General features: G+C 39.6%; 1 protein-coding gene across 2 annotated transcripts in view; it reads right to left on the bottom strand.

Moving 5' to 3' along the window:
- Positions 1-7239: 7239 nt before the first annotated feature.
- Positions 7240-12108, bottom strand: part of APMAP (adipocyte plasma membrane associated protein) — a 78021-nt gene continuing 73152 nt past the window's right edge. For both annotated transcript variants that reach the window (XM_089669780.1, XM_089669781.1), the window contains exon 9: positions 7240-11937. In XM_089669780.1, coding sequence (XP_089525906.1) covers positions 11728-11937 — 210 coding nt within the window. In that variant the 3' untranslated portion in view covers positions 7240-11727. The remainder of the gene's footprint in view (positions 11938-12108) is intronic.

Here is a 12108-nt window from a genome sequence, read left to right as displayed (position 1 = left end):
GTGTCATCAGCTTTAAGAATATTGAGGTTACATGTGGCTACACATCTAATATGGTCAGATTCACAACTGAACTTGTGTATGAACAGTGGTCTATCCCCAGTCTTTGAGGTTCTACAACAATCCGTGGTGGCTCTAATCAGGGCCTGGTCAAGTACAGGCATAGGATACCCTGTTCAACAATTTTTTAATATATAATCTCACGTTGTCGGTTTCTCTCATCTTCTTTGGAACAGATTCTCTTTTGAACTGGGAAATAGGTAAACTGTTTAGGAGGTGCCTGGGATGCGCACTCCAGTAATGGAGAAAGGTATTTCTGTCAGTTGGTTTTGTAAAGATTGTAGTGTTAAGTGACCCACTATCATTCAAGATCATCACATCAAGGTAGCAACCGATCTCTAAAGTGTGAATAGGCCCGAAAGGTATCTGAGCACTGTATACTACATGGTAATTATAAGCACCCATGCTATACCGTTTTTGATTTAGTGATACCTTTTTGCACTCTAAAGAGACAAAGGCAGATTCTCTATACAAGCAAGGTGAAATTTGGTATTTTCTATGGAAAAACAGGCTGAACTTGGTCTGAAAATTTAGCAATTTAGAAAATATTTGCAAGTGATAATGTGCAATTGCAATTCTCAGGCACTGATTTTAATGTTTAGACTTTTGTTTCAAATATCAATCCGTGCATTGGCTACCTAACACATATATGCAATCTAAGGTTAATTTAAGGTAGAGGCAAATTAACCTATCAGTATGTTCTTAGACGATTGAGAGAAACAGAGAATCAGAAGGAATCCCCACCTCAAACGAAAGGATGATTTATTTTAAAAAAAACAGACGACTGGTACAATGGAGCTGTTGCCGACAGCAACCATTCATGTTCCATTTATCATTTTATGGAAAAATAGCTGAACAAGATATTCAATTGGTTGTGAAACCTCCAGTGTTTGTCTCTCATCAGATGAAAATGATTTCATTCCAGCAGTAACTTCACATTTGATGGGTCAACATATAAAATAAATTGAAAGGTAATTTATTTCAAAATCAATAGAAACTGCATACATGTGTGTAGCTGGAACTGTCTGCAGTGAAACTCTTCACAGCTGGCTTTTCCAGCTTTGATATGCAGTATGTGATTAAACACACTTAAAAAACTTACAGTGCTGTAAAAAAGAAATTGCCCCCTTCCTGTTTATTTATTTATTTGCATATTTGTCACACTTAAATTATTCAGTTTATCAAACACATTTTAATATTCCACAAAGATAACCCGAGTAAATACAAAATGCAGTTTTTAAATGATGATTTCATTTATTAAGGGAAAAAAGCTGTCCAAACCTGTCTGGCTCTTTGTGTAAAAGTAATTGCCCCCTAAACCCAATAACTGGTTGTGCCATCCTTGGTGGCAACAGCTGCAAACAAGATAGCTGGCAATGAGTCTTTCACATCGCTGTGGAGGAATTCTGGCCCACTCTTCTTTGCAGAATTGTTTTAATTCAGCCACAATGGAGGGTTTCAAGCATGAATAACCTGTTTAAGGTCATGCTACAGCATCTCAATTGGATTTAAGTCCGTACTTTGACTAGGCCACTCCAAAACCTTCATTTTTTTTTTGAGTCATTCAGAGGTGGACTTTCTGGTTTGTTTCGGATCATTATCCTGCTGCATAACCCAAGGGCGTTTGAGGTAACAAACTAATGTTCAGACATTCTCCTTCAGGATTTTCTGGTACAGCGCAGAATTAATGGTTCCATCAATTATGGCAAGTCTTCCAGCTCCTGCAGCTGCAAAGCAGCCCCAGACCATCACACTACCACTACCAGGTTTGACTGTTGGTATGATGTTCTTTTTATGAAATGCTATGTTCGTTTTATGCCAGATGTAACAAGATACACACTTTCCAAAAAGTTCAACTTTTGTCTCATCAGTCCACAGAATATTTGCCCAAAAGTCTTGGGGATAATCAAGATTTTTTTTGGCAAATGCAAGATGAGCCTTTGTGTTCCTTTTGGTCAGCAGTGGCTTTTGCCTTCAAACTCTCCCACAAATGTCATTTTTGCCCAGTATCTTTCTTTTTGTTGAATAATGAACACTGACCTTAACTGAGGCAAGTGAGGCCTGCAGTTCTTTTATGACCTCCTGGATGAGTCGTCGTTATGCTCTTGGAGTAATTTTGATAGACTGGCCACTCCTGGGTAGGTTCACCACTGTTCCACGTTTTCTCCATGTGTGGATAATGGCTCTCACCTTAGAAATGGCTTTGTAACCCTTTCCAGGCTGACACGTCAATTACTTTGTTTCTCATCTGTTCTTGAATGTCTTTAGATTGCGTTATGATGTGTTGCTTTTTTGAGATCTTTTAGTGTGCTTCACCTTGTCAGACAGCTTCTAGTTAAGTGATTTCTTGATTCAACCATTTTGGCAGTAATTAGGCCTGTGGCAAGTAAAATTGAACTCAGCTTTCCAAAAAATGTAGTTAATCACAGTTCATTCATGACTAACCAAGGAAGGGAAGGGGGGGGGGGAGGAATTACTTTTTCACATAGGGCCCAGCAGGTTTGGGCAGCTTTATTTCCTGTTAATAAATTAAATCATTGGTTAAAAACTAGAAACAAGTTGTGTAGCGAGCGCTTACTGTAATAAGGATATGAAAAAAGAGCCGCTAGAACACCAAAAAGGCAACCAACATAACCTTCCAAGATAATATATAGACAAAAAGGTGCAGCACTAATAATGAAAAAGGTGAAATATCAGCATACACTCGATTATAAGAGTAGAAAAAATGAGGACATGAGATCATATATTCGTCACAAATATAAGTTCGATGTTCAATCAAGTGTCCAAAAACATGTAAAAGGATGTAATGTGCCAATTCTGCCAGGTCTCCTTATCAAGGTGAATGATCCAAAAGTGAGCAGGAAATAAGTTAAATGCGCACTCACCAGAAGTGCGTTTAAAATACAGATGAAAGAAGTATCCTCTCTCCAGGTACATCTAAGTTCTCCACACTCAGGTAAAGCTGCGCTCACTAGTTCTCACTGGTCATCCATCCTGGTCAGGTTCCGTGGTACATCCGACACTTATACACCTCTGGAGTCCCTCCTTAAACTGGTGCTGTGAAAGGGTGGCGCTCATAAAGAGCCCAATAAGGGACATCACATAGCGTGATACTGCATAAACACTTTATTCCAGAAGTAGCATAAAATAGGATAGGATACGGACCGCAATCATAGAATAGATGTCCAGGTGCTGTAGCCCCTTGACGCGTTTCGTGCTAAGCACGTTCTCAAAGGGTGCCTTGAGAACGTCATTTCTACCAAAAACAGTGATTGATCAGGTTAGTGATGTCTGACTGCTAATATTTTGAACACAACTGTATACGAGCACATAGAAACTGATCTTATCTCTGCCTTACAGAACAGGCAGGAAAACATCTACAACTGACAAACGATCACTTTTATCTTAGGAAAAAAAAATAATTCAATGCTAGTAAAATAATTAGGTAGGATTTGTTAATTAGCATCCCTAATAAGTTACTAACTCAAGACAAATTGTATACCCCACGTTGCTATGTAATAATCATAGTGTTTTCAACTTTTTCATTTTACAATGAAATTATTGTGAAGGAAGATAGAAGATTATAATAGACTGAAAAATAATTCTCCCCTCCAAAATAAATGGGTCACTAGACTGCTAAGTATGGTCAAATGTGGCTCTTTCTACATTTCCTGCCTTGCCTAGAATGTTTCTAAGCCATAACTGAAGCATTCACACCTTCACACTTAATGAAGACAAGAAACTCCGAACGTTAAGCAGGGTATACACACACAGCTTTTTTTATTTCTTTCATTCAGCCAGTGTGTTGAATGAAAAGCAATGGACAGATCCCTGCATCTACGCAAGTGATGTGGATGCAGTGATCTCACCCACTGCCCTATTTGTTCTGACTGTGCGGACTCCCTCCCCTGCCAGAATACACAGATCAGCACTGCAAATGCTGATTAAATGCTGGTTTTCCAGTAAGATCAGCTTCTGTTGAACACAGAGGGCAACACATACATCAAAAATCGTCAGGTTCCTGCTAAAATGACCAAATTTTTGTGCGTGTATACCTAGCTTTTGCTGCAATAAGTTAGGTATGCTGATACATCTGCCACAATGGGTCTTGTGTGAACCACTTCCTTTTAAATAAAAGCAGTAAGTTGTCCTAAGGCATGCCCTTTCTATGCACTTGTGATTTCATCTTACACCAACAACTCTCTTGTCTACAGCAACTTGTCTACAGCCTGCATTATAGCAAAAAAAAAAAAAAAAGAACAAATAGCAGTGTACATGGCACCAACAGTGAACTCAGCACTTTACAACATGAGGGCAGACAATACAGTTACAATACAAATTCAATACAGGAGGAATCAGAGGGCCCTGCTCATTAAAGCTTGCAATCAAAAAGGAAGGGTTAAGAGATAAAAAAAAAAAGGTAACTGTGGGGCGTGAATTGATGGAGAAAATAAAAGTACAGTTGGTAGGTGGAGGCAGAATAGGCTTCTCTAAAGAGATGGGTTTTCAGGGATCGCCTAAAAGTGGACAGAGTAGGAAATAGGCAGACAGATTAATGTAGGGAGTTCTATAGGATAGAAGAGGTTGTCTTTAACAAGCAGAATTTAGCCATTTTTTTTTTCTAATGCAGATTAAAAAAAGAAATATGTTTTTACTGAGACATTTCCACTCACACTAGACAGAGACAGATATTTCCCCAAGAATGACTGACGGGATAGCTGGCCTTTTCCACACAAATGTTGCATACAGAGTTAATCCCTCTAATATTCCAGTATTGTGTGTTCTGCTTCTTCAACCTTTTGCATGGAGGAGTTAAACTGGCCATATGCTTATTGAAATTTGGCCAGTTTAGCAGGGGGTAACTGTTAGCTGGCTGAACAAAGAAAAACTAAGAGGCACACGTGTAGTAAAAAAAAACCAATTCAAAGCTTGAGTTTTGTATATTCTATTTATTGAAGCATGTTCAGTACATGGTATTTTGGGGTAAACTCCTGTGTTAAATAGATAGGTGATAAAGAGCTCCTTTAAAATGTGTCACTGTGCTCATGTTGCTTTAGTAATTGGATAATATAAGAGGAGCTCCAGTTTCTGGTGAAAAAAATAAAAGTCAGCAGCTACAAAAACCGTAGCTGCTGACTTTTAAAAACAGCTACTCATCCAGCAGTGTCCTCACCTGTGTCCCCGGTGCCAGCATCTTAAGTGTGGGCACCTGGCTGTGACAGCTTGCGGCTTCACAGCCGAGTGCCCACTGTGCGTGCGTAAGCAGCACTGCATCTTGTGAATGGTCCCGCAGCCTTCTTGGACCGGTCACATGTCCCGGAAGACTATGTGTGTGTATTGGGGTGGAGAACTTCCTGTCCAAATCGGGTACCCACTGCTCCCACCCCACTTTCCTAAGGTGCCAATTCTTAGCAGGGAGTGGAACCTCCCATTTTGGGTGGAGCTCCGCTTTAAGTGTATCTCTAGGCAAAACTATTTTCTGGATAGAGCAGGAAATCAAGAGGAGCCCTGTATGTTTTTTTCCCACTCTTTGTCCCGATGACCACTATAACTGAGTCAGTGACTAATGGAAAAACCAAGATATTACAGTTGGCTTCCGACCAGAAGAGCTTGAGGGCACCAGTGAGAAAGTATTTCCTTTCACATTTGAAAGATTTACACTCACTTCCTGTTTTGTTCAAAGGACATGAAGTAAAGAACGATCTCCCTGTTGAATACTGCAATAGAAACCTATTAAAGGCTTTATTCATTCCATTCTCTTTCTGAAACTAAATAAAAACATATTTGGCTAAAGTTACACTTCAAAAAATCCAGATTCCCATTTTTATAGACATTGTTACTAACCATGGGTGGGTTTGGAAATCCAGTACGGAGATTTTGCTCTTTGTGCCATACAGGAATGGTGGTCCTACTGTCTGTCAAAAAGTGAAATATAATTTTTAGGTAAACCTGGCAAAGGCTACTCCCATATTTCTACCCTGATGAGTATTTTTTTTTTTTAACTAAACTCCTGCGAAAGTAAAAATGCTCTCTTGCGACGGGACCACCCACACACTGCAAGGGTTGAATGTTTGGTTAGGTGTAAGAAACAAGAAAAGCAGTTTTACTTACCCTATCCTTTGTTTATGCAGGCTCCCTCCGCACTGCAAGACTAATCTCTGCAGTTTCTTCTTCCCTATAATCTGGCGGTCACAGGTCCTCCTCTGGCATTATCAAATAGCCCTGCATTGGACATGTGGACACTGAAGAACAGTCCACCAAAGGAGCAGGGGGGAGAACTTGCTGATGTGGAAGTGGGGGATCGAATAAAACTGGTTTCCATTTCCTAGTCCTAAACAAGCATTTAACCCTTGAAGTTTAGGGGCAACCCCACTGCCAGGCAGCATTCTTACTTTCAATGCAGTTGGGAAATAATGTGTACTAAACCAAAAACAATATAAACAATGAATAATTTTATTAAAGAAATATACTCACAAGAGTAGCGATACAACAGGCATAAAATTAACCATAGTCCACACAGGGTTACAGGTCATATGCAAATTCCATACAAAGGGGAGATAAAAGCTAACGTGTTTTGAAGGGTGATCCCTTCTTCATCAGAGCTGGGTTTGACAGATAACAAAACCCCAATTCGGGAGAGTTCCCAAAGCTAAGAGGCATTCAGCCACTGAGTTTCAGTATTTCAGCCTGTTTAGTCTGAAATAGGCAGGCTGAAATACTGACACTCAGTGGCTGAATGCCTCCTAGCTATAGGAAATCTGCCGAATTGAGGTTTTCTTATCTGTCAAATCCAGCTCTTATGAAGAAAGGATCACCCTTCGAAACGCGTTAGGTTTTATCTCCCCTTTGGATGGAATTTGCATGTGACCTGTAACCCTGTGTAGACTATGGTTATTTTATGCCTGTTTTATTGCTATTCTTGTGAGTATATTTCTTTAATAAAATTATTCATTGTTTACTGAGGTAATGCGCAAGGTTGGTGCGCTCTCTTTTATCCTCTTCTACAATTTTATCAAGCTTTCCCAGCTTCATGATAGAGCTGCACAACCTTTGATCAGCATTGGATGAACACACTATTCGTTAAATAATCTTCCTTTGGTCTGAGTCCTTGAGTGCAGGAGATAGTGGATGTGTGTTGACTGTTCGAAAAACAATATACTCAGAATAAAGGAAAGATCAAAATTCCAGTGTAGTTTCACTTTATTAAACAGTTTGCAAATCATTCCAATAGCACTTTATATAGATATTCCAAGAATAATTCAGGAATCAACAAAAATGTAATTGGTTAACATTATGTAGATGCACATGACAGCTATACATGACATAAATTATCTAATATATAGAAAACAATGTTAAGATTATTTAATAATTAGGTACACAGTAGAGAGGTGTTAGTAACTCACCTTACATGGGGCAGACAAATGAAAGAAGAGTTCTGATTGGTTGCTGAACACCACTGCTTGTCTGCATGTTAGAAAATAAACACCTATTTCTGGAAAGTAGATGAATATAAAAGTACTAGTGCAAATGACCACAATGTAAAGCAGGATTGCCACTGAATATAGTAAGTTGGTAGTTCCTTCTCTCAGGAAGCGATCTTACAAAATTAACAGTCTTGTGTTGTAATGCATGGCTACATATGTCTGTGGCAACATGGTATATACTCCATGGAGCAACGTTCTGCATACTGTGGTTAAGGCATGAACGCCAAGGGTTATTTAAAAAACATAAATAAATAAATGCCTATAGATTTCAGTAGAAGTTTTCTTGTATTTGACAACCAGCATTAGAAAACTGAAAGTGGGAATCTAATCTGATTTTTTTTTTCATAAATCACTCAGCATTTTTTTACCTAAATGTCCTTAAACACTGAGCTATCCCTTAACTCTTTATGTCCTTTCAAAACTTAACCCATACTTTACCATTAACCCTCCCCTGAACACTTAAAGTGAAAGTCCCTGCCACTATGGCTTAATCCCTGCCTGCACTCTCCTTACCTCCAAGCATTTATATTGGTCCATTACTGTGATAGGTTGCCTTGGTGGCCATCATAATAATTGTTTAGGAGGCAGAATGGGCAAAGAAAAAACTTAAATATGAATTTTAATGCCTAAACCCAAACCACAACCCTCACTAATTTAACCAAACCACTGCCCCATCTCTAAATTAAACATAGCAGCAGGACATTTTTTTTCACATGAAACATCTCCTTTAAAAAGTACCAGTCCTGCAAAAATATTTGAACACTGACAATATCTGTGACTTTTTTAGTTATAGATGCTATTAAATTATACACCAGATTATCACTATTCATCATTTCCAAACACTATATACAAGTGGCTAAAATAGTGTATTGTACCTTAGCCAATGGTTCACACATATGTGATTTTTGTTGCGTTACCAAGCACACAGATTCACATGACAGTGCACATAAAATCTGTTCCTATGGTGCTGGTTCACATAGATGCCATTCCAGTGGACTGCGTTTTGTCTGCATTTGAAAAAAAGTTCCTGTGCGAGTTTTATTTGATGCATTTGAAATTTACAGCCCATGGTGTGTAATGACATTTGGAGCAAAGTGCTCATATATCAGATGCGATTCTGATGAGTGTTTGTATAGCAGTGGAGGAGATGCTGTTCTGCCTGTTTTGAAAAATCGCATGTGGTAAATTTGCATTAAAAACACAAGGGTATACACAAACAATCACATCCTTGAATCACACTGCAATTTCAACACGTATATATGGGAACCCAGGCTAAAGTGAAATTAAATCAGGAGCTTTCATCTTTTCCCGGTCTTCTTTCCATGTTTGGTCTGTTAAGCCACTTGAATGGCTGGGCCATGACGACGTCACTGTGAGTCACATTATTATGGCACAAAGGGGTGCTGTAAATGTATGCTGAACTGCAAATGTGTGGCTCAGTGCAAATTACTATGGAGTGGAAGGGAGATGCATTTATGACAGAAGAGACTAATAGGATTGTGATCCTTTCCCCAGTCAGGAAGTTTGGTGGGTTTTTTTTTTTTTTTTGCCACCCAACAAGACCTCATATTTGCAAACAATTAGATCAACTCAGACACTGCCTGTAGAAATGCAAAAGTTAGTAACCAATCAACAATGGGCATGGGTAAGCATGGAAGTGCTTACTAATGCTCACAAAGATGTTCCAAAATGGGAAAAGAATACAAGTTTCATTCCTCATAGACTGGTGTTCAGTTGGGGAGCAGCAACTTTGAGGTGGCCGAACAATATGAACGCATGGGCACCACCCAGGTGTACGGGGGGCCCATAATAATCCTGCATTATATATACTTACTTTGCAAGGACAGTCACAGGCTTTTACTAAGCTGTCCTGGGTTCTGAGCCTTGGTCTGATATGATGTAATCACCTGGAATGGACAGTAGGGGAAGACTGGCAGAGATTGAAGCACAGCAGCCATAAAATGCTTAGTCTTAGATGATTCTTGCTGAACCACTGCAGAGCACAAGGCACAGCACAGGAAACTGCCAGAGGAAGGTAGAAGGGGGAGACTTCATTACGGATTGTATGTTTAGCCCTCTGACAGCATGCTTGAACAGATATGATCTGTGCCAGCAGCTTCCCTGTACTCATCTGCTTGAGGAAACTGCTTCTGCATTGTAGACTACTGTCCCCTGTACTGTGCCCTACTAACCTCCACACTGTGCCCTCCTGACCCACCACAAAGTGCTCTACTGACCCCTGCAGTGTGGCCACTTGTGCCACCCACACTGTGCCCTATTACCCACTGTATTGTTTCCTAGTGGCATGATCTTGTTCCTTAGACTTGATTCTCCATTTTCCAGCAGGATATACTGCACGCAGTGGTGCACTCATATGCCAATGTAAACTAAATATAGGTCTTTAACCGTGCCCTTTAGTACTCTTTATAGAAGACGCCAAAGACAGTTGAAGCCACAGAGACGTTTGACCTAATTAACGTTACAGCCACACCAGGGTGAGAGTATATGTCCCAGAAAGCTCCTAGACAGCATGGAAGACTTGACAGGGGAACTAAGACCTGCCCCAGTACACCCAAAAAAAGAGAAAGTAAAATTTATTTTCATTGAGCACATTTTCTGAGTTCTTATTGCAAAATGTACTTTATGGTATTTTTTGGTGTGATTTTTATAAGCTTTTATTCTTGCTTTTCTATATTCTTGTTACTCTATCAATATTGTGATTTGTAGATTAGCCACTGGAGCAAGCAAACAATCAATTTGCAATAAGTTGATCTCTTCTCCTAATAAGGCCCCTTTCACGTTGGCTGGATATGTTTTTTTTCTCAGCACGGAATCTGTCTGCTGATCCCCTACTGAGCTGAGTGAAGCAACAGCATGACAGGTCCCTGTCCAGTCCGCTTATGCAGAGTGGACATGGACACAGTCCGCCCTGCTCTATGAGCAGTCTGATGTAAACAGACCAGCTGTCCATTTACATCTGACTGCCCTCCAATCTAATCTGGCGAGACGGAGGGGAATGCATCCCCTTTCGTTTCTTTTTTTTTGCAGGATTGGGTGTAGGGAGGTGTAAATGTGTACATCCGCTGCTCCATACAGGAGAATGGAGGGTCCGCCTGAAAAATGTACAGACAGGTCCGATTGGGCGCCTTGTATGATCGGTGCCTAATGGTTTAAACTAGGTATTTGCTAGACAGAGAGTTCATTGCTTTCAATGTGTTGGTCAGCTCAGACTTGTTCTGTGAGAAGAAGCAGTTAAGCATAACAACTGTCTAGCACTTCCAGGAAAGTAGCAGAGCTTGTATATGTAATGTTACAATATGTGTGTTCCCATGCACATATATAAATTGCAGGCTATACATTTGTTAAACCATTAAGACACACTGATAATATTTATGTTAAAGAAATGATGTCACCTTGCCTCTTCAGGTTCAAGTGTCAGTTTCTGTGTAACCCCCCCCAAACACACACACTTTATACTTACCTCTCCAGCACTCCTCAACTACCTCATCTGTGGCCGCCATAGCACCTCCTTTACCTTTCAAACATTCCAAATGGTCCATCATATCTGTGTATGTGGGAACATGTGACCTCCTCCAATGACATCATTGCTCTCTCTAAACTCCCACTGGGCATTTTGGCGGCAATTGCAACAGAGCAAGGAACAACAGATACACTGATGTAGTAAGTATAAAGTAGTTGTTGGTTAGGGCTTTACACAGACTGAATGGCAAGGTGAAAGGGTCTCTGGAGCCTGATATCTACACCTATATCTAAAAATATAATCAGAGGACTTTGCATTCCCTTTAAAGGAAACCTGCCATGGGAGAAACAACATACTGAACTAAATTCCATTAAAGCATTGATATGCACTGATATGGAAGAACATCTGAAAATGAAAAACCTTTCAACAATGCAAGTAATGCTTGGCAAGCTAACTGTACACAGGCTGCACTGAATAACTGACTGTCTAAATGTATATAAACCATTGAGGAATTGTTGGGTTCATATTTTATATAAAAAAAAAAAAAATCTACTTTACTGTCAACAAAAGTATTTTACAAAATCAGAGTGAGCTTCTACAACAAATACAGAGATGCCCAGAGCAGCTGACATGGTTTTTGCTCTCTCTTTACAGTATTTCAGTCCGGTTCTGGTCCTTCAGCTACAAAGGGTCTGATAAGCCACTTCAGACATCATTAAGGTTCAGTCTACAGATAAAAGGAGACCGGAAAGATCCCAGGTATAAATAACCATCATGTTCATGAGCCTCACTGATATAAGTAGCCACCTCACCACTGGGATCGTGAAAACTTCTTTTGTAGGATCCTTTCTCACCAAGCTCTACAACCAGACTGTATCTTGGAACAAACTTCATCACAGTATCTTGACTGAAAATCTGAATGAGCAAAAACATGTTATTAAAAAGTAATTCAACATGTTCTAGGAGTATTTAATAACAATGGTATAAAAACAGTTGAAGTCTGGCTATAGAAAAGAGAAATATATACCAAAATGGAGCCAATTTCTTTAATAGTAATTGCAAAAAAAGATGAATATAAAGTCTAAA

Source organism: Staurois parvus, unplaced genomic scaffold, assembly GCF_062004578.1.
Source record: "Staurois parvus isolate SC_StPar_1 unplaced genomic scaffold, SC_StPar_1.0 ptg000081l, whole genome shotgun sequence".
Classification (NCBI taxonomy): domain Eukaryota; kingdom Metazoa; phylum Chordata; class Amphibia; order Anura; family Ranidae; genus Staurois; species Staurois parvus.
This window is presented reverse-complemented; position numbering and strand designations above follow the sequence as displayed.